The sequence below is a fragment of the Colius striatus genome, chromosome 1 (assembly GCF_028858725.1).
Source record: "Colius striatus isolate bColStr4 chromosome 1, bColStr4.1.hap1, whole genome shotgun sequence".
NCBI lineage: Eukaryota > Metazoa > Chordata > Aves > Coliiformes > Coliidae > Colius > Colius striatus.
Window position 1 is genome coordinate 40,812,716 of NC_084759.1, and position 24,855 is coordinate 40,837,570.

General features: G+C 34.2%; 1 protein-coding gene across 6 annotated transcripts in view; it reads right to left on the reverse strand.

Annotated features, from left to right (window-relative positions):
• Positions 1-24,855, reverse strand: part of DACH1 (dachshund family transcription factor 1) — a 359,570-nt gene that overhangs the window by 162,055 nt on the left and 172,660 nt on the right. For all 6 annotated transcript variants that reach the window (XM_061995471.1, XM_061995480.1, XM_061995461.1 and 3 more), the window contains exon 3: positions 9,373-9,534. In XM_061995471.1, coding sequence (XP_061851455.1) covers positions 9,373-9,534 — 162 coding nt within the window. The remainder of the gene's footprint in view (positions 1-9,372; positions 9,535-24,855) is intronic.

Here is a 24,855-nt window from a genome sequence, read left to right on the forward strand (position 1 = left end):
TCCTCAGTCTGCAGAATCAAAGAGGAAAAGAAGTCCCTGTCGCATTTGCCCTTTCATAGAGATGGAAATATTATTAGAAAGGACATAAACAGACTAATTAAATCACAGCAGTATGGCTGAGATGACAGCTGGTACAGCGTGTGACTGAGCCGATCCATATCTGTGAGCAGGAGGCACTTCACTTCCAATCCATTCGCTATTAGGTGCTCTCAGGCTTGCTGTGCAGACATTAAATAATAACATATCATTTCCAAGGCTAAAATGATTCAAAGAAATTAAAAAAAAGGATTCTAACCAAGAAACCTTTTGTGCAACAGAAAAAAAAAATGAGGGTGTGGAGGAAGAAAAAAAATAATCATTTACCATGCAGTTCTGTTTTTGAGATAAAGATGTAATAATGCCATTACCTTTCATCAGCAGGATCCTTGAAAATCAACACTCTTTGCTTATCATGCTGTGAAATACAAATAGAGCTAAAGGCATGGTCCACAAGGCACTGCTGCAGCTATATTAACTAACAGATCTGCCCTTTGTGAAAGAAACCGTATCCGTTTCATTAGTGGAGACTCTAATTCAAAACTGTTGAAAATGAACTGCACATACTGTTTTAATAACAACATTCCTAGTCGTTATCAAACTAGTAATTCTCTCAGCACTGAATAAATGCAAGGGTCTGCGTCTTGATTATGGCCTGCTGTTAAAGAAAACCATGTTAAGATCCTTTCTGTTCCCTTCTGTCTGGTCCATCAAGTATTCCTATTGTCTCTATCTTCACTGTCAAAAATATACATGGAGTTTTGAAGGTACTACTAACTGTATTATACATTTTTAATCTTTCTTTTTTCAAGCACATTGATCAGTTAATACATAACTCAAGATACCCAGAGGGTCAGTTGTGCAACAGCTGCCTCCTCTCACTTCACCACAGTCACAGGACTGCACATGAGTGTCAAGTCCAGGCCTTTTTGGTTTTTAATGAAATGTGAGGAAGAGCCAGGCTACATCAAATGGCTATATTGCTTCTGCAATCTAAAAGTCTGTAGGGCCTGTGCAAAAAAGCTGGATTTTGAAGAGGTCATGAAGTTTCCTCCTTGGCTTAAACAGAAAAGTTACACAGGTGTCTCAGTATGTCTTCCTGTCCATAGTCTTAATGTTTAAAAAATACCAAACAATACCCTACCAAGTATAGCCAGGAAGAAGATGGTCTAACACACTTCACAAAAAAAAATAATTTATAACAGTTGGTTTTCCATAGAAGTAATGTGAAAAATAATCTTCCTATGATTCTAATAATTGAGTATTCTGGCACAAATTGGAATGGAAGTCAAGATCAGGCTTCAAATGGAAACTTCAATGTCCATATTTGACATATGTAATCTATGAGCATGCTCAGTGCCTTATCTGTATTGTCAGATGCAAAACTTAAAGAAACTAGAAGAAATTTTGACCTCTAAGATAAATCGTCTACTTCTTCGTGGGACTGTGTCCTTCCCTTGCTTGCCTTCTGTACACAATACTTCTTTACATATAAAAGATGTAGTTATTTCACATGCTGATTTTTGTAGCAATACTATCTTTATTTACCTGTTTTATCAAATAGGTGTATTCATAGATTTAAAAAGTTTAAGCTCTAATACTTGAATATAAACTTTGAGACAAGAGCCATGTATCTACATATAGATCTCACTGACATTGTTGATGGGAAAAAACCTACAAAATGGAGTTTTTAACAACTGCCACATTAGGCAATTTTCTACATGCACGGACTCAATATAAGAAAATTTCTTAGAGTATATACCTGAACTGTCCTCACTACCTGGAGAAGCTCCAGAAATGCTCCCTTGAATACAGACACAGGCAGGCATCATATCTGTGCAAATACAGCCATAGTCTCTTGAAAGTAGACTACTCCAACCCCTTGGATATCCTGATGAAACCTGTCCAGGATTTATCTTTATCAAGTTACCTTTAAGCAAAAAATGAGACATTTTCTAGTTTACATCATTCTGGAACAGACACACCATACTAGAAAATGTGTACACTTTTCTGTTCCAAAAATGAAAGAAGCTTTTTTTTGGTGTTTTGCATTATATATGAATTAAAACAACAATGTTTTATTTCTTCAACATCTATATGACTATACAGAAAATATTTTTATGCGTAATGTAGTATATTTACATGTCTATAACACAGGAAATATACATATTTTCCTGATGATAATTCAATTAATATGTGAGAAATATGTACTTGTCACATATTCTACCAGAGATATTATTTTCCAAAACTTAGCTAATAATGATAGTTTAGTGATTTGATTTTTAAAAATGTAGCTCCTAACTACTATTTATGAAAAATGATGCAATGGACTACCGTAACTACTTAGCAAAATAAAGACTGTATTCAGCTTGCATTTCTTAATGTAGTACATCCACAGTATCATGTTTAGTATATTTACTGCCAATATGACGAAACAACACTGAATAAAAGCTTAACAATTTCATTATTTTCATACAAGGCAGTACTAAAAGGGAAAAGGACCATAACAATAAAGCATGCATTTTGAAGGAAAATCACACTGAACATTAGATTATTCAACTATTTATCCAATTAGGATTATCTTGCATGGAACAGGAAATAAAGAAAATCTGATCAAACAATATAAATAGCCTTTAAAATAAAAAAATTATCTTGCTGACAACATAGGCTTAATCATTTAGATTTTTCCAGGAACTTGATACAGCTTTGTAGCAGGCCCAGAGCACAAATGTCACACAGGAAACTTTTGCTTCTGCAGTTTTAGAAGCCTGTTCTCTCAGTATGTCTCACACAGGTAAAATGACTCTTTCAGAAGCGATATATATCCCACATAAGCAGGAAAAAACTTGTGAGTGTATTTATATCTAAATAGTTTTATGGATGAATACCTAAAATTCTGTCCTGCTGTTTCTAAAGAGTAGATTTTAATTTTATTCTTTTCTATTTCACTCTGTCTCAGGCACTATTTTGCCAATACAGTATCGCTCTCTTGCAAAAGACTTCTTAACTCCTTCAAATCTTACTACAGAAAATACTAATTGAATATATTAAGAGTGAGATTCATTCATTTAACTTTAACTACTGCTTAGTAGTCACATCACTACTTGCACCTGTAAGGTGCCATTTATATAACCAATTTTGCCATCTACTTCATGATGAAATGGATCACCCCCTGCAATTGCCTATTTCTGTCTGTTGAGTGTAAGGTGACTAACTCAGATGCAAATATCTGTATTGGTTCCAACAAAACCCACAGTGAGCATTTAATCTAGACGAGGGACTCATTGCTGTAACACAACTGACTCTACAACACGAAATGCTAAATCTTTGCTAATAATTCCCTTGATTTACTACCTAATGTTCAGATCATAACATCCAATTCTTTGCTTTGCTTAGGAAACTTAGCAATTCGAATTAAAAGCTACAGAAGCAGATTCAGAGAAATTATATTCTCAGATGATAGACTAACTTTACATTTTATCTATGAAATTCAAGACTTTTTTCCCATGCTATCATGAAGGCAAGTAAAATTTTTAAAAATTTTAAAAAATAGTGACTTGATTATAATAAAATGATCAGGTATTCTGTGCAATTTTGAAGCACTGTTTTATGAAAGCATTCCTTTAGCTTGAAATATGATGTGCTCCACGTAGCACACTAGTCCTTAAGGCTGTATGATCATGCCTTTGCCAGCACCAAGACAACACGTTTCATCCACAGATCTCAAAGTTTACAAAAGTAGATATATGTCACTGACAAGCATTTGTCTTATGTTCCATGATGTCAAAGTTGCATGCACATACTTGTCGTTAACAGAAGTGTTATTTATCATATGATAAACATTGAAATACTGCAAATAATCTATCTGGTCTGAAGTTATTGCTTACCTTATCTTAATTTTTACAAGTGACTTTTTTTAGAAAAAGAAGCACATCCATTCACCTACTCAGTTTATGCAAAGAAAAATACACATTAATAAAAGTACAAAAGTTAAAAGAAAATTGGTGTTAATTTGTTAAACAACAGAAAAATTCTTACAAACTAGTGATACTGTCATTGAACTGGAGAGTTTGAGAACAAGCTTGCTCGGGATTTTTCACCCTATGATTTGGAATCTGCTCACAGTACTGCCAGCTTAACCAAAAAGGATTAACTCTCATATCCAACTGAGAACACAGATAATTCTCAGTAATTGGTAAAAAATGAAGATGAATGGGGCTGAGAGATAAGGAGCAATTAGCTCATCAGCAGTTACAGCTGTGCACTCAATCCGGATCCATCTCTTGAGTCTCGGCCCCTTTTAAGAACCCAAGCAGAATAAGCACAGGACACTCCTCCCTAAAAATTGCCATACCTGACTGTCATTCCTCTCTCTTCCATTTTATTTGTGTGCCACACAAAGACACCTGTCATAGCATTCTGTGTCAATTACTACCTTTCCCAGGACCTGTATGTACAGCCAATCTTCTGTTTACATTTAAAAAAAAAAGAATAGGGGAAAAAGAAGCCCCAAAACCCAGAAACCAAATGAGTACTGTAGACATTCTCAAGTTTCCTGTCAATCGTTTCATTACAGCAGCATCATCTGTTTGAAAATATAAGCAATTCCCTCATCTAATTATAGGGAGGATTTGAGGTTCATTAACATTGCCAAGCCAGAGAATCAGATGTGCAACTGCAGAGCTGTGCTCAGTGGCCTGCATTTTCTGTTTCCTTTTATTTGCTTTTTCAAGGTCTTCAAGACTTTTTCCTGAAACCATAAAAGTAATTCTTTCCTTCAAAATAGACACGTGTGTTTAGAAAAAGGAAATGACTGCATTTTGTACTGTTCTATTACTGGGCAAGGTCACTAGAGAAAAATAATTTCATTTAAATCATTTTATCTCCGATTCTGAATGAAACAAACAAAAAAATCAAAACAAATCCAACAGAATAATAGTGTACAAGCAACCATTACTTTTGAAAAACAGACCACAGGAAACCTTACGTTTGTCTCATCATTTTAAATATTGCAATGTAAGGCAGATGAATAGGAAAACTAACATGCCAAGAAAACCTCTTAATTTTCAACACATTTTGTGGTTGTTTATGGATTAACATGCTAGCCAAGTGTAAAAATGCTGCCTTGTATTTCCTAACTGTGTTTAGAAATTGAGAACACCAAAGTCTTCTTGATTGCTTCACTTCCTTAAAGAAATAATAGCGCGCTTTTTTTTTTTGTATGAATGCAGTTTAAACAATGACATTTTCTTGGGACATCTGTTTTGAGATCACATTTTGAATAGATATGAACTCATTTCCTACTAAGCAAGTAATTTACTATTGTTGATAGTTGTTTACAAGTTTTATGAGTCAGATTTTAGCAAGTGGCAAAGGTCTTTACAAATCCTTTGAGTATTCCCTAAAGTATATGCATAGTTTTTTCATTATATAAAATGTTTGGGAGGCAAAAGTATACGGACTGTTCTTCACTTCCTACCAAGTTATAGATAGCAAAGCCTAGCTCACAGAAATAGCTTTAAACATATTTCTTTTCAAAGGCTTCTATCTTTTGCCGCTGAGGGTTAATGAAGTATGATAGCAGGGCAGTAAGTACTTAAACAGCAAGGAAATAATTGAGCTGCTGTACCTATTTATAATTTTGGAGTCAGTAAATATACAACTTATTCTAATATCATCCTAAGATGTTAATATGACAAAGAGTAGAACCTCTTCAATGAAATTTAAAGTTTGACCTTGGCACTCCTTTCTCTTAATTCTTCAATTAAAAAAAAAAAAAAAAACCACACACTATAATCTTTTTTTGTTTGATGCCATATAGAATTCATTTTTTAAACAAAACCCCAATAATTTATCTATCCTGCATGTTGTACGTAGAATTGCCACTAAAGAGAGACCAGGACATTTTTCCTTCTTATCTGCAATGTAGCTCATATCAGCCAAGCTGTCACAAGACAGTACTTGATATAAACAAGAGATTGCAAAGACATCTCAGTAATCAATATTAGGATGGCTACAGTATGGAAGCCCCAACCACTGCATATCATTTGTCTCAGCATCTATTTCTATGACCAAATGAAGCATTAATTCAAATCATAAATCTATGGTGATTTAAATCTGGGAATGAGCACCTGCCTGCTTTAATGATTTATTTTGAACATTTCAGTAAGCAGGAGATTTGTCCATATGAACTGACAGGTCACCTTCAGATGCCAGTAACAGACTGTTTATCACCATGCAGACTAGCATCTCATCTTAGCAAGTAAATATTAAACTAAAAGAATCCAATTGATTGTGGATGGGGGAGAAAGGCGTTGCAGCCATATATTTTACTCAGCGTGCTAATACCTCACTCTGATTCCTCTGTAATTTCTTTTTTTTTCTTCCTTTTTTTCACCCTTCTAAAATGATAATTCTGGTGGGAGGATGAAAGCTCAAGGTTACTATATGAAACTGAGAGATATAAAATAATCACTTATTAGTACCATTGGCTTCCTTTAACTCTCTTGACTCACTAACCTTTTCTCCATTGCTTCATAAGACCATGTTAATGAACTTGTGTAGTGTTCTGTATAATTATATAATGTTCACCTACAAAAATTACTTCTATGATTCATCTTATGCCTCTGATTAAAACCAAACAGGAAGAAAATCGGAAGTAAACCTGACAATTCAAGTGAAGACCACATATTTTTTTATCTTCTTTTACATAGGCATTGGAACAGTCTAAGAACATGTTATGATCAATTTGTGTATACTACTATAGCCTAATGCCTGTTACATATCAGCTAAGATGTATCAGTCAAGCTTTTAGCCTGATTGGTTAGTCTTTTTGTTCCTTTCAGTTTGGTCGGGTATATAACATAATTTAACATAATTTAAGATATAAACAAAAATCAGTTTATTTTATTTTATTTCTTCTTCCTGCTAACATTCAATAATGTAATATTTCAAATCCATGCCTAACAAGCCATAATTCAAATATTAATGGTATACAGACTTGCTAATATTTATGTGAAAAGACATAAATAAACAGCCCCCCAAAAAATGCACAAGAAAAAAAAAAAGCACACAGCTACTACAAAGCAATACCTTTGAAATACAAGTTCTTGTCAAGATAATACAATATGCTAATTTTCAAAGATGAAACTAATAAATAGAGACTTAACTCTTAATAAACCTAATAGTACTCTTGCATTAGTAGCAGTATGAATCACTTCTCTGATTCCATAGGCATAATCAACTCTGGAGAGTAGGAAAGACTCACTATAAAAGAAATAAAGAAAGAAATACAGATTGGTTTTGAGAAAACCTCCATAGGAAGTGTATAGCTCAAGACTGGATGCACAGACAAGCCCACTGCATTTCCAGAATAATTCCTCATGGAATGGAGACAACTGGAATGCTATTCACTCTACTCAGAAGAGACATTTTTTTTTCTGAACAAAATGATTCTTCATTCAGTTAGATCAGGAAATTAAGTGAAGTTAGCAAGTAAGTTTAGGGGCTGAGAGGAAATTCTGACAATGACAATAAACAATCTTACTCTGCTAACTTTTCTGTAGAATGAATGGCTAGAATGAATTTTCTTAAACAAGGAAATGGATTAAACTGTGTAAGAGTAGATTAGTTATCTCCATTATATCTCAATGATTTCAAAATAGATTTTTTTTCTTTTTTTGTTCAGAGGATATTCAGATACTCGCTCCATTCTCTCTCCTACAAATACTTCACATGATTTAGATGTTGATTACCTGTTAACTCTTCCATTTCCATGGATGTGCAAGTGGTTTGTCACTAGAACTTTCAAGCAGAATAATAATTACATAATCCAATCTTTGATCATTTTCTTTCCTATAATGCATTCATCAAAGTCCAAAATTCAAATCTAAACTATCTTCTAGTCCTAGTACAGACTCTTTATCCTCCCAGTTCACACTTACACTTTTCACTCTTTCTCATTACTTCTCTTCCAGTACACTGGAGGCCACCTGGTCCTTCCACTTCATTTGTACCTCCTCCCAGATTTCAAAGACACCTGCTCTCTACTCCTGTTGTCTCCTCTCCAAGAGGACAATCTTTCCACGAATATTCTAGCGACTGAACATGTTGGCAACTGAGTCCTAAAATGTTCATTTAAGACTATTTTCTTTGCCATCACAGAGGCATTTTTTAAGCTATTCCTTAGAATGAAAACAAAAAAAATCTGTTCATCTCCTTATGCAGTAATGTATACATATTGTTATTTAAAATAGCATGTGCCTAGGTGAACCAGTTCTTTGAACTGCAATTCACATTACTTCTAAATAATAGTCTACTGATGCCTACCGAATTGTACAGAACCGTTGTTCACAAACACATATTTATTTATGACAAGACTAGTACATAACTCTCTAAAACTCATTCTGAATGTATTTAGATGAAAAACTAAAAAAATAAGCAAAGTTAAAGAGCCAAAATAAAAACAAACAAGAAATCCACATCTTAAGCCATTTTATTCCAATAAACACCAATCTTGCCTGCATTCTTCTGAATGTTACCTCTTTGTCATTGAATTTCTGTTGCTGAGTTAATACTGTCTCAACATGATAAAAGGAGCCAATACAATGAAATGGCATAACAAAACATTTTACAGCAGACACACAGAGATGATTAAAGATTTAATCAACAACAACAAAAAGTTATTCTAGCTTTGAAGTATGCTTTAGCAAAACAAATCGTCCAAACAAATGAATAAAGTACACGGAAACAATTCTTTTTTGAGAAAGAACAAGAGTTGCTGATGGCTGCTTAAGAAATGGAAAAACCTGTTAACTACATTTTAAGAATGTGTTTATTAAAATAAAATATGATAGGAACTGCAGAGCATGGCAATAATTTATTGTGTATGTATGTTTTCCTTTTGTCACAGGGCACATGAAAGTATGAAATATTTTGCTTTCAAGCTTGTGTTCTGAATTACCTAAAGTCGATACCCAGCACACTGAGCAGGAGACATTGTTAAATTTCACTTTGACACCATCATCTGTCACCCCACCTGTACTTTGAAAAATGAACTCTAAGCAATCAAACCACTTTCTTTCATGGAAAATATTAACCGGAGTCTGCCAAAGTAACCTGCAAAGGAAAGAATGTTTTTGTAATAGTAACAACAAGGCTGAACACTGCTGTAAAGGTCAGATACAAAACAAAACTAAAAACAATAAGAAAAGGAAAACAAATATGCAAGTTTTTTACATCAAATGAAGGACTTTAGAAAGAAGTCGAGAAGGATCGCCATTTTAATAAAATAGGAGAGCATTATGGACATATCAGAATGCTGTGTCTAAGACTTACCAACGCTTGAATTCAGATCTCCATTTTCAGAGTCTGCTCCATGCTGGTTATTATTTGCATGATAGTTGGACATAGCTTCCAATTTAATTTTTTTCACTTTCATTGCTTCTGCTATGGCGGCGTTGGTGGCAGCTGCTGCTGCTGCAGCTGCTGCTGTCAGGCCTGCAAAGAAGTACAAATAAAATTTAATATACATTATTCTATCATTTTTCATTATTGTAGGGACTAAGATTGTTATTCTTCCTTCACACATGCTAGATACTGAAACAGAATATTGTGGAACATTATTCCTCTTGTTGGATTTGAAAGCTATCAAATTTTTGAAGTAAAATGTTTCACATCCTATTTAGATAGTCACTCCTATATATCAACCTAAATCTTAACTTGGTATCTAGTAACTGCAGTCATAATATAACCTTAACTAATTGTAGCTACAAATGCATGCTTTCAGAGATCTAACAGCTTCAAAACGGTGTCTTAAATGTCTGGTTATGAATAGGTGAACATGTACACAACTGTACTCAGAAAAAAAGAAAACTTTAGATCTCAAATGATTGACAAGGTAAAGAAAACAGAAAAAAAAACCCAGATCTATAATTTCCATTCATGAGCAACAGATGAGAGAACTCAGACATTCACATTTCACATGGATATAGTCATTTTAAGAAGCATCTTTAGAAGAAAGGTTAGTAATGCAGAACATTTGTAAAATTTTTTTTTTTTGCTTTCCCCAAACTTCAAGGCATTAAAGTATTTATCAATGAGATTGACTCATTTAATCCCAATCGCAAAGCCACCTTCAGCTCTTCCCATAAAACCAAATTTATGCCACCCAGACATTTACAAGAATGTTTACAAAACCAGGAAAATTTATCTTTGTGAAAAACAATTACAGAAATGGTCCAGTAATGCCTTCAAACCCCAAAAGTAGATACAACCTTTAATCAAAGTCACAAGCATAGGTTTTTGTCCTCTTCCCTGAGGCAGCATAATTCTGCAGTCCCCAAACCCTGCTGCTACCTACTCAGATCCCTTTGCTCCAGCCTGGGTGGCAGCACAGAGAACAGTGTCAAAACTGCACAAGACCTGCCTACCCTATACAATTGATCTAGGGGACAGAGATGGAAATTAAAGATAATTAAGTGTAAGAAATGAAAGAGAAGGTACTAAACCAGATAAATTTTATGCAATTATGCAATCTTAGCCCTCAGCCTGTGATGCCACAAGAAGAGCATAGACCCTCACTCATTTTAAATCAAGATTCTTGCCCTGAATATGAAGGCATGAAAAAACTCAGTGTAATTAGTTCAAAGGTGCCTGCTTGTCTGATTTTCAGATACTCTGAGAGGTGTGAAGTGTCTTATGGATCTCAAGAGGAATTAACTCAACAATTTACTATTCTAGTGGGCCAATGTTGCTGCCCAGTAAAGGAGTGCAATTTAGCAGGAAAGACTAAATAAGCAAATAATCCCAGGCTGCTGAGGTAAATACTGCTACCACCATTGCTTCCAAGGGCCTCTTCTTGTCTCCTTTGCCTCCTTAAATAGAAAATGAGTTCACTCTTGCCAAGTTTTCAGCTAGCAATGGGGAGGGACAGAAGGCAAAATCCAACAGGGAGAAGGCAGAAGGTGAATGGACATCAGGAAAGCAATGACATCGCATAAGAGGTGCCTTTAAATATATTGTGGCTTGACTCAGGGTTGCTTTCCCTTATTTCTTTGCATGACTGCATAAAGATTAGCAAACAGTTCCAGCCTCTCGACCCTCCTCATAGGCTGACTTCTAACACCTCCAAGCGCAAAAAGAATTATCAAGTATGTGATAATTACATTCTGCATAGTCAGATTGATATTATTTAGAAAACTGATATTTCAGGTAAAGGATGTACCGAAAGCTAAAAATCAAATCATAAGATGGATAAATGCAAGGGTTTAATTTTATTTTCACTTCTTCTACTATGACAAATTGTGCATGTTCTGATTGTAAGAAGGTACTGACAATAACACAGATTGCTTCCAATGATATTTTTATCTCAGAGGAAGGATATGAAGTTATGTATTATACAAATTTGGTTACAGACCCTAAATTAGGCCACAGAAAAAGGGATAGTGCACCCCTGAACTTTGGTTTGCATCCTGTATTCATTAAACAATACAATAACCTATACTTCCTCTTTTGTATATACATCACTGACAAGCTAAAACTAGCATCTTTAAAGAACAATCATATGGAGGAATATTCAAATACAATATAACACAACTGCAGGCCTCAAACTTTTGGCTGTGACTGAACTTCCAGACCAAGAATTTTTAAGTGCTTCTAAGTATCAAAGTAAATATCTTACTAAACAGAAACTGGACATAGGACTTGTGAGTTCACCTGTATATATTTTGTCTCACTGGGATAATGTCCTAGCAACTGCTAAAATAGAAACTCTCTTTTGATACAAAATTTGGAGAAAAGTATGCTTCAGTACTTCTCTCCAAAGTAGACCTTAGTACTTCTCTATAGAGGAAGCCATGACATTTAGACAGGGACTGGGAAACACAGATTGCTTAGTTCTGTAGTGTGATTTTTGCAAGATAGTGTTTGTGGATAATAAATTATACATTTAAAAAGCAGAAATTAAACGACTAATTTAATTCCGTCTCTCATACAACCACATAAGTGATTGAAATTATTACTTTGCTATACAATAATTAAATTAAGCCATATGTATCTGAAATGCATGTGTCATAAGCATTGGTGTTAAGTGCATGGGAACTGTAAGGAATGATCCTTAGAGTTACAGCTTAACGCAATTCCATCCTGTAGCAGTTTCTGCTTTACTGTTACCTTTCCTATCACTTGACTGTCACAATATAAAGAAGCAAGTGTCAAGAAAAGTCCTGAGCCAGTCACTAGAGCTACTTGCATTATCTAGACAAAACTTTCTCTCTAGCAAGGGCTGAACTTAGATAACTTACTAGCAAAAGTAGTCAAATATATTCTAAATAGAAGAGGTTAATAAATTGCTGTGAATCTATATGCATATTTAAAATATGAAACTTTAAGTTTAGGTATTGGTGATATATTTGAGTAAATATTTGTAATGTTTAAAAAAACCCTGTTATTCAAAACAGCCTTTGGATCTAAAAGCTATTTAATAATCACTTCAGTCTTACTGCACTAGCCAAGGAGTTTCCAAGGTACATGCAGTTCTACATTACAGAAATTTCATCTTCAAATATGAGATAACCAGAAGTTATCTATAAAGGCAACTGAAATGAAAGAAATAAGGATCACATTAAATTGCTACTTAGGTATTTTTTACTCTTTAAAAATATTTATTTGAACAGTTAAAAAGTATCCAGACCAAAATATTCAATAGATTAAAGTCAATGGTAGTTGTCATTAATATTCTGAAATTGATAAGTTGTTTATGTCTGGCATTCTTCCTGCTGATTATGCAGTGAGACAGGCAGCTTTATAAATATCTCATCACTCCATCGTCACACAAATTTCATCGACAGTGCTCATGCACAGCTATTAGCAATATGAATCTAACCATTACAAGAGGAAAGAAAATCGAACATGTGGCATTAATACGCAGTCCTGGTTCCTAACCATCTGATAGGCAGATGGTGTAAAGCGGATTCTCCAGCTGAAATGAAGGGGCACATCATTTAAAACCTTGTTTGCATTCTAACTGATATCAGTGCCATATTGATATACATGATACATCATGGCAGTATTTGAACAATCTAGTTTGTTTCAGTCATAAATGTTTACAGCCTTGTTTTTTATCTTTAGAAGCCTGTTCTGGAGAGCGTATTTTTAATTTATGAAACCTATTGTTTACTTCTGCTGAACCAGAAGATTAGCAAAGAGAAGGAATATTAAATTACCACAACCACAGCAGTATAACTAAGATGGATGAAAAATGTATGGTTTTTCAATAAAAGATGTTAGTAAAGGAATTAAAAAATTAGCCTAGACATTTTATGCATTAAATACATTTATTCATTTAAACCTTACAGCTTTTTTCCCGTGTGACATACTTAGAGCTTTAATGCTTTATAAAGCTATTCATTTAAATCTCTTACTGTGTGCAATTAATCTTGTCCAACAATTTAATTCAAAAAGCAAAACATCAGAAAGTAAAGTTCAATTCAACCATCACGCCTCTGAAGTAATCTCCGTATTGCTGACAGTTCCTATAGACTTATCAGCAAAAGTCTGTTCAAGGTGTCTTGTAGGAGCCATATGAATTTGAATTACAGCTCAATTGAAAGCTCTCCAAGCCTTAGTAGGAACTCAGGAACATGAAGCAGAACACCAAAAGAAAGCGTGAATGATCCCTTCCTACAAAGACCTTCTCTCTTCTGTCACTACATTACTTTGGCCTGTTGGGTGTGTTTGTAGCTGTTAATTATGTTAATAAAGTTGCAGCCTGCTGCCTCTGCCAAATATAATCATAAGCTTTCTCCTGCCAAGTTCTAGTCTAATTTACACCCATCCAACTCTACTGAAGTCAGAATTTTGTGGGTGAGAATGAGACCAGAAGTATGCCCAGTATGTGTGGTCTCTAATGCTGAAAAATGAGTGAATGGAATGGAAAACAATGACAAAAAATACAGCACCTTCAGAAAACAATTCTGTTTTAAAAGCAAAGCATCCAAGAGAGCTGTCACAGATCATGACAGATTTTCAAAATGTGTATGAATTACTGGTGGACACTAAATCATACACAGGGTTTCTGTCTTCCAACATATACTATTCCCTGGCTTAAGAGAAAGCTCTTCAAACTTAGAAGCTTTACAACACGCCCTATTGGTGAAAGGAAAAAAAAATAAAAAGGACCTGTGAGTATAACTCTTTTAGTCTCAAATATGTCTCAAAATACACATTTTGAACTGTATGGCTAAACTTCATCCTGGAACAACTTAGAGAACTATTTAAGTAATTTGTCTTAATTTTTAACTTCTTTCATATAAACATGGCTAACAGTTACTACAATTCCTGATAGTTATTCCAATACATAATGAATAACTTCTTTAACATATCTATTAACTTCCTTTATGTATACCATATATATATACATATTTATGGCTACATAAAATTCCAATAACGTATACATATGTTTACCCAACTTATTTCTTCAGGACTTGGAGAACATTTGAGCCTCACACACACTGCTTTTCTCCATGTGTAACGGTGGCAACTTCACTTTAGTCGGACCAGCCTAAAACATATGATATGGCTGAATTTTTCTAAGTATTCCTTCCTCAACGATATTTAAAGTGCAATTTGTTATTTCACTTTTTTAAAAAACTAAAAAAAACCAAAAAAAAACTATTCATTTAATATCTTACCTTTGCCACCAGAGAACAGGCAAAAAAACCCCAAAATACAGCTGTCAGCAGCACGTTACACTTAATTTCATTTATTTGCCAGAAAGTTCATTCTGCAGAAATGCTTTATTTATTGCATGGGAGGAAGTCTAAATCCCATCTAAATTGTTACAGACCTCTTTCCATTATTTCAAATTAATGCTTAATCCTTTTTCTTTTAGTTTTTTTCTATGGTTCTGACTTTAAAATAACTTATGTATTTTCTTGACTTAACTCCAGATTTCATATTGAGGTTCTTACTTGGGAAAAATTTTTACTGGAATCTGAAAAGCTCTGCTTGAGGAAGAAAGCCAGAGTAGGACTTGACCCTGATTACTGTAAGATTATTGCACTGGTTTCATGGGCTTCAGCAGTTTGGGTTCAAGTTTTTGGTGGCTTATTACACTGCTGTCCCAGTTATATCAAATGAAATAGGATCCCAAACTTAGTCTCTGATCTAATGGGTGTTTTATATAGTACAATACACAAAACATGGAGAAAACAATCTGCAAAAGGACAGTGGTCTGATTACACAGACTGCATTTCAGAAAGGGGAACTTCAAACTACATTGTAATGTTCTGTTAAAAATATACTGACCTTCAGTATTAGCATTCTTTACGTACAATGTAGGCCTGGAATCTCACAGTTATCCAGAAGCCTCATTTCTGTTTAGATGCCTGGACTGATCCAACACAACAATATTGGTATACTCTAATTATTTCATTACCTGTTATTTTGGGATAATCAATAAATTATTGCCTGGCCATTCTAGCTGTATTTTCCTGCTCAACTTGCATGGTTGAGCATAAAATGCTAATCCAAACCATTTTTTTAACACCTTTAAAAGGGCTGTTATTAAAGGTATTATGCTTAAAAAACAACCAAATAAAAAGTGAAATAACTAATTCCACTTTAAATATTATTAGCGAAGAAATATTTAGAAACTAATTTGGCTATGTGATGTGGTTTAGACTGGTGCAACTAAAGTGAAACTGCCAGTCTTGCACTGGGAGAAAACCAGTGTGTGTGAGGCTCAAACCATCTGTTGTTCATCAGACTAATCAGACCTTTTTCCTGTAACTACTCCTAAATTGCAATATGAATTTTGAGGTCTGGATATTGCATTCAAAATAAACAAGCAAGAGAGCTGAATTTCCATAGCAATCTTAAAATGTAAAAATCCTTTTCCATTACAATGTGTCTCTGCAATTAATAACACAGTTGCAGAGATAAAAGATTGACCCAGAAAGTAGTATTGACCTCTTGATTTGTTTCATTAGAAGTAGATAAAACTTAATATTAAGACTGTATCTTCTGAATGAGAACTACTGTTATATTCAATGATGCTGAAAAAAATTCTGTAACTGTAATTTTTTTTATCAGTATTATTTGCCATTTATGGAACTGATGGACTTATATTCCATTAAATTATTCTTTATTGTGGATTTATTCCTTTGTACAAAAGAGGAAAAAATGAAATCATAACATGCATTTCAAATACCACAACAAATTACTTACTGCTATAGCTTAACGGGGTTTTGTAAGCTGGGAATTTATTATTAGCTTGGTGTAATTGTGACAGAATTAAACAATGTACACAATATAACTGCCTATATTGTACTTTTCAGCAACAGTTTAAAATCCTACTGAAATGCATACAGCATCACTACAAGACAATTAAGAGCAAACATTCTTTCTTAAACAACAGTCATCTTTTCAAAAGCAATAGATTCTCAGTTTTCATTCACTCTGTTGCATTATTCATTTCATGTGCAACCTCATGCTGGACCATAAATTGTTACTTTATCTAATCAAAGGCGACTTAACTCCAGAGAAGGTCAAAGGTTTAATTTTGTGAAGTATTATCTTACGCTATGAGTTTAACGGAAAAATAGAAGAAGAAAAACAGCCAAGAAACTGGTAATAAATGAACCTTTATTGCCTCAGGCATTGGCCTAGTTAATAAACTTTCATTGAAGGTTTCTTTCAACTGTTATGGACAATGAAGTAAAAAAAATCTTAAATTACAGCCATGTGTGACTTTTAAAGCAGGCATTCTTTTTTATCTCAACTTCCCCAGCTTAAGAAAAAGACAAAGAGATTGTCTTCAATTTCTTAACCAAAAATGTATGCTTCTAAACAGATGAAAAAGTGCAGATCAAGCCTTTTAAAAGCAGAGGTCAGCTTTGAACAATATAAAAAAATACTTTTCTGTAAGTATCAAATCTTGATCCACAGTCTCTTTAACCAAATAGCATGCAATTCAAAAAAAAAAAAAACAAAACCCAAAAACCAAACCAACCAAAAACAGTATGTGGGAAGGGAAAATATATATACTAACAATATATTATGCTTGGTTCCTAACAGACTTTCTGTTTTACATTTGCATTGCTGGAATGTAATAATGGCTCTTGTTTAACAGAATGACTTATTATGGGAACAACTTCCCCACACTTTTTGCAAACAGAAGTTCCTTTCTTCTTTTCGTATGTATTATCTCATGTTCTCACAACACTACTCTCACAGTTACAAGAAATTAAATGATTTAACATGACAGTTACTGGTAGTTATTGGTGTTATGTGAATTTTCTTGATTTAATATTCTTATATTTAACTACAACATATTTCACCGACATATTCTTTGAGTCCAGTTTAGAGAAGTGTATTTCAGTTTAAGTTACACAGTCAAAAACAATAAGAAAATCGGTGGTTCTTAATAAAATCTTAGCCTCTAACTTTAGTCTAATTTATAACCAGGCAGACACAATTAATTAATTGTAACACTGCTACAATTCAAAAATACTGAAAGGACGTGTTCATGCCTGTAACAGCAGTAATGTAGCTAAATACTCATAACCTTTCAACCAGCAGGAGCTTTTGTAGTTTTTTTTTATAAACTTAATCCACAGCTTGACACAGATCCTGGGGTAATGGCACACAGTTCTTTGATTAAAGTAATATCTAAACACTGTTGAGGCAGCCTGATGGCCCCGTGGAAGTATGTCTCCCTACAACTTCTGAACTCAGCCTTGCAAACAGAATTGCATGATTCTTTCCAACAGACTCACTGAAGTCCGAATGCCTAATCATGTGTGTGAAATTTAACGTATTCACATGTGCAAGTATTTGTGGCACCAGAACAAGTTCTGAAGAAAATCAGATTTTAGCTGTGAGCCACAGTGGTGCAGTTTTAGCTTTTGCAGCCTCTGATGGGATGGAGGTGCTCACAAAGGTACCTGTTCTCCACAGTGAGTCCACATATTAAGAAACAGACCACCAATACTTACTCAATGTGGTATCAAAGTCTTTGGGCCTTTATGGCTTTTGCTCACCAGCAAGATTTTTCCCCAGAGAAAGCAAGGTTACATTCTAACTTTTGGTGATCAAGAATACAGATGGATTTATTTCAGGCTCCCGCTTTCCCCAAGAAATGAAAATGGTATTATTTCTAGTCATGAAAAAGAGAAGGAAAGGAATGCAGGGCTGTACCTGTAAACAATTGTCTCTCCTAACTAAGATGATATATTATCATAGAAGCTCATTAGCGTGTCTTCATAGACTTTTAAAATATAAACTACTGTTTTGAGATATTTTAAATAGATACTGAGATATTTTAGATTTTTCATTATAAGAGTAAGGATATACTACATGTACAAATTAAAATTAAAATATCTTTAAACAATAGTTTTGATTTTGTTGGGTCTAATTTAGCTTTAAAGTTGTCTGAACTCCAAAAAAAAGAAAACAGAAAGCTTTATATTGCAACATATACTGACAAATCCTGTCATATTCTTCTGATTGTCTCTCTATATTTGCACTGTGCAACACAGGTTGCATCAAGCGTTATGACAGAAGTCAATACAATGCTGGAAAAAAATCCCAGAAATCCAATGATTGTTTTTTGAGGCATACGTACCATTGTTTTAGCACAGAAAGTGGGGTAACAGCATTTCCACATTTCAAAATGTAAAGAATTCACCTGTAAGGGTCAGGGGAGTCCCTTCTCCTCCTCCATCCCTCTATTCACTTGAAGTGGTATAACTTCAAGAGCTGCACTGTGGGTTTGGGGCTCTTTTTTTTCTTTTTCCTTTTCCGTTTTAAGTTTCGTCAGATCCATTATGCATTACGCTGCGCCAGAGGCAAGGCATGGGGCTAAATGTACTATTACAGCACAAGTGATAGCAGAGTATTATCCTGTGATGCCAAACTGTGATACTGTACAAAGCAGCTGTGATAATGATTTAAGGAGAACACTGTGTAGTCTGGTTTTCAGATGAAAAGGCAGTCAATACTTACAGTCTTCTCTCACCTATATGCGCTACTTGTTGGCAACAGGACACTAAATCCCATGGGCAGCACCATCCTGAGTTCTGACCAAAGCGCAAAACAAATCACACTGTGGTTGCCTCTTACATTTGAAGAGACCTATACCTACCTCTTTGCAATACAAACTATGGCATGACAGTGGGATGATGTGCACTTCTGTGTTGCCCCAGCATCCCATCAAAGCATAGCCAAATTATCACCCCAAATCAAGAGTTCTCTCAAACTCTCGGTGTTATCACAAAGTAACATCTCTGATTACTTTTGTTCTGTACCTCTGAATTGACAAGTATTCAAAAAGTGAACATCTGAAGAATGCTAATAAGGTCAAAGGGGAAAACACAGTATCTGTAACGCATATGTAATTGTTGTATTTGCTTACAGTACAGAAACCAACATGCAGTAACTTCTCTATATTTCCTACCATATTCACATATTTGCAGTCTATATTGTGAAAACCTGCAGCTATTTGTAAATTCAGATTTACATACGTTATCATACATGCTTCCAAAAAGCATAGTCTTTAAAATCAACAGCTGATTGATACCACTGTGTACCTCATTATGGACAAACACTCGAAGATCGTGAAATATGCAAGCATAAAGAGGTCCCAAAACTGTCTTTGGCAGAAATCCAAGAAATCCAATGATATCATTGTGTAGATGAGATATTATACGTCCTTTGCTAACAATACTTTGTAAAATATAAATTTTTATATGTTACAATGTTCCTTTCAAGTTGGTGGTGTCGATTGACAAAATGTGACAATAGTTATTCCACAGATTCCTGATTTTGTAGGGGAATTTAAATAACATCAGATATTAATGAACAGGCTATCAATTCATTAAGATTTTCACCAATTTATTTTTTACTGGAAATCACATTTATCCATCTTGTCAACATTTGCAAGAGTGAAACAATACACATGGCTCAGAATTTCTCATTCCTCGGGGTTATGACCTTCTTTCTTATAATTTCTAAATTCCAAGTTTTAGACTTATCTGCCATTCAGATTAGCAAGATGGACTGCATGTTAAGTACAAAGTGAGTAATAGAAATAAATAACTGACAAACATTTAATTAGCATCTGGATAATAGCTCAGTTTTTTATCCCAGCCACAAGTCATCTAACCAACTGTAAGATGTAGTATCAATACCTAGCAGTGAGAGTATCAACACTGCAACAGAAAGCATGTCTTCAATTTTTCAAATAAAAAGAAGTACAGCCAGTACACTGTATGTGTATTTCTTTGGTATTTTATAGACATTACTAGCCTGCAACACTATGTCTTCTAGACATTTTTTTTCAGTAAGAATAATTTGAAAAAGTAGAACAGAGGCATTGTTATTACATTATCTTAGAAATCAAAGCATCATTCTAGTGATTTGATACTAATGTTGATTTGAAGTCACTTTGGAAATCATGCGGATAGCTAATAAGATTGCAAGTATAAAGTGTTGATTAGAATCAATATTTGGCACTACACAGCCTGAAGAGCTTGGTGGCCGTTTCAAAAAGTGATGTGATGAATACCAGCTCTGAAACATGCCAAGTGGACTGCTAATGTGCAGAACTCTAACCTTTTGTTATTCATAAAATTCACAGGAAATAAAGGGAAACGACTGGGTTAGTTGCAATTCCTTACATTAAATGGTTGAGTTTCTTTTCAGATGAATTCTTAATCGGTAACTAAGATATGTTAAAACATATGCTCAGTTTTGGAAACACAGGAATGACACTATTTCAAGGGATGCCGACCTACTGTCGGATTTAATTTTGTGATGCACTTACATACTATGAAATTAAAGGACCTTTTTCCTGCTAGTGGTTCAAGGAGTTTATTAGACATTTCTAACATTCTCATTCTTTGTTCTATTCTTTAATTGGATTTATTAGTCACATGCTGTATTTCTTTGCAAGGTTTGAAAAACAGTAGTTCCTTCACCAGTCAAAACAGGTTTTCAATGGCAATAAAAGGCCACAAGAATTTTACCTAAGCTGCATGCTAACCAATGAGCAGTATACAGTGATGTTTCACATAATAAAGGCAGATGACTCAACATTACTCTGTCCTTCGAGCAACAAGTAGGTTTTTTTCCATTCTCACTTTATCTGTAAGAAAGCTTACACTGCAGGAAAACTTTAGTGAAATTTAGTGAAATGTTCTATTTTCATCAGAAACTGCTACCATTCAAGCATAAGTGATTGATATTCCTCATATGAAAGAGCATGAAATACAAAATGAGTTATAAAATAGTTTCAGTGCGTGTAAAAAATACTGCCTCCTATGACACTGATGATACACAAGAATTTTGGATAGATTAATACTTCCATTCTCCTAAATGAATAGTCTGTTAACATTTCTAAACCAAACTAACAGATCACCGGAAGAACAGTTGTATCCTGGGATGTATAAAAAGAAGTGTGGGCCAGAAGGTTGAGGGAGGTGATTCTCACCCTCTACTTTCCTCTTGTGAGATCCCACGTGGAGTACTGGGTTCCGCTCTGGGATCCACAGTACAAGAGACCCAAGGACTCACTGGAGTATTTCCAGGGGAGGGCCAGGAAAATGATTAGAGAGCTGGAACACCTCTCTGGTGAGGAAAGGCTAAAAGAAATGGGGTTGTTCAGTCTGGAGAAGACTCCAGAGAGACCTTATTGTAGCTGTTCAATACTTAAAGGGGGCTTATAAGAAATGGCAAGAGACTTTTTACCAAGGCCTGTAGCAACAGGACAAGGGGCAAAAGTTTTAAACTGAAAGAGAGTAGATTTAGATTGGATGTTAAGAAGAAAACCTCCTTACAATCAGGGTGATGAGACACTCAGTTTGCTCAGAGAAGCTGTGGATGTCCATTACTGGGGACAAGTGTTCAAGGTCAGGTTGGATGGAGCTTTGAGAAACCTAATCTAGTCAAAGATGTCCTTGCCCATGACAAGAATGATAGACAAGATGATATTTAAAGGTGCCTTCCAACCCAAACCATTCAATGATTCTATGAAATATCAACTTTATCAATATGATCAAATATTTTTTGCATCCAATTGCAGCATCAGCTTACCTCAATCTTACCCTTTTAGCAAAGAGATATGTTAACCAGTGTTTTTATTTCAAGCTTCCATATAAACAACAAAAAAAAAAACTTTAGTCCAATTCAAAGCTCCTACTTTTGTGCTGTCTCTCTCCACATCAGCCCTTCACTAGCACTAAGTATTTCATACAAGTGTGAAAAGAAGTAATGGCACTGCCAAGTGCCATTAGCACAAAACCCTTCACCACGTATTTACTTTCTTTTTCTCATCCTACATGTTCATACAAAAGGCCCAGATGCAAAATTATGGAAGACATTTTTTCTAGCAGTAGGATCTGGCTTTTTTGACAGATTCTATAAACAGTTATTTTTTCAGCTTTAGAGATGCCCCAAGGTCAGCCACTTGGTTAGACAGATGATGGCTTGTCTCATTCTCCTGTCTGCCATTTTCTTATGATTTATCTTCAGTTAGTTGTAAATTAAATCCAAACAGATCATTACCCCACACCTACGAGACCTCTGCTTAACCACATGTGCCAAGTATCCCCTCCAGAGAAAGAGGAATCTGAAAAGAGACACTGAAAGAAAATGTCTGAGTAACACCTGAATGAGTATTGAAGTAGATGACCCTTTTAGTTAAAAATATTAACAAAAGAACAGAAGAAATTAGAAGTCTTTGAATTTTAATTCTGTTAATATCAGAAGGTAAGAGATATGTCATTTACATTATAATTTTCTTCACATCTACCTATTAGATGGCAATTATACTTACCTTACAGAAAGTTTATTAAGATATATCAGTCCAGAGTGTTATATCTATGTATCTATGTCTATATATATTTTTTTAAAGTGTCAAGTATGTATTAATATTGTTATTAGCCCTGGTTCTATAATTATGAAGTCAAACAAAGTCCATAAAATACAAACTAAACTTGCTTAAGAAGTCAGGGCAGTAGTTCAGTGTAAAGCGTACATGGGTAAAAATCCACAAATGAACTATGAAAACGAAACATTGCTTTTGAATTTACTGTGCAACTTGCAAGGTCACAAAACACTTTTGAGTCCAGAAGGCACTGACAAAGAACAGGAAATAAACATTTAGGATTTGTATTCATTTAGCTAGAGTGTTTTTCTTAAAACCACCAAATTAACAGATACAAGATATTTTATCATTCTGAAATTCAAGTTAGTATATGGACAATTCAAATTCTGAAGCAGGGAGGCAGAAAGATAAATGGTTTAGCAATTTTCAAAAAAAAAAAAAGATCGAAACAGTTCTCAATTTGTGATGATTTGGGAAAAAAAAAAAAATCTTAATTCCGTCGATACTACTTAGGGCTTTATTAAAATCAAAGAAAGTTTAAACCATCCCCGTCTTTTTGTTATGACCTCAGATGGTTAAATGTAAAATGTACTCTTTCAAATCACTGACATTCACAAGAGGGAATATAATGATTTTACCTTATGTTTGTAAAATATGACTAGTTATTTTTTGTTGACAGTAAAGCAAGTAGTACTCTGAAAAATAGGATCTTAAAGATTAAAAAAATATACTTCTAATTTAATTGTACCATAAAGCCATCAGATATTTTTTTAAATGGCCTGAAAAGAAAGAACAATATGATTATCTAATAATCATCTTTTACAGACCAGAAAAAAACAGGTGTATGTTTGAGAACTATTACAACAGGTTACCTGTTCAAGGATACGGTAGGAAAATATAACACTCTTTTATCTCTAAACTAATTCTTAGTTAAGGACATGTTTCATAATAGAACATTCTCAAATTTGTTTCCATACAAAATTAAGTGTACACACACAAAAAGGATAAAATTAATGTTTTGTTTAAACAGAGAAGTATTAATGTTGGGGAAATTTCTCATGTAAAGGTCTGTTTGGTGTAAATTAATGCATTAAAGTCTTGTATCTCTTCAAATTTTGATGTGTTTTTCTGGACTGATTGATTCAGTCAATCCTAGCACAGACTTTGTTCCACTAAGATGCCTTTCTGGATAATAACTGAAAGCTATAGAAACTCTCTAATTATTTCAAAATTGTATATTTTTATTTGTTCTAATGAATTGTTCCAAGCAGGTCATGTACTGCAGACCACACACTAACATCCAAAGAATAACTTCTTTGAAATACTATTGCTTAATGAAACATGAAGCAAGTATCTTTCTGAGAGGTTCACTGGTAGCCAAATACAGACTTTAGAGCAGACTCTGTATTGTCTTAAAGCAGAGGTTTTTTCAATATACAATTATTTCTATTTCAAATTGTTTAAAATAGTTACATTTATATGGCTACAAGAAGTGATTACAAATTCAGTATATTACTTCTACTTTCTAGGGTATCATCTATAGATATATTTTGGAATCCTGAACAAATAATTTTATTAAACAGCACACACTATCCTCAACAGTCCTACAGAAGAAAGAAATGACAATTAATTTTGCAGGTCATGGTTAGCAAATACAGGCAATTCTGCCTGGGGTAAGTGAGAGCCATGAACTATATACTTGCAGTGCAATTCCTAAAACAGAAAATATCTTGTATGTATCTAATCTGGTAACCAAAAGGTCTATGAATTCTATCTTTCTATTTATTTTCTTTAATTCCTATGTATCTATAATGCGTTTTTTAAAAATAATGTAATATATATCTTGCACTTCTAGTACATGCTATCCCTATCATATCATCGCTGTACTGATTGCATCCCTGTCTTATGCATTTGGAAGCAGAATCTTTATTTTT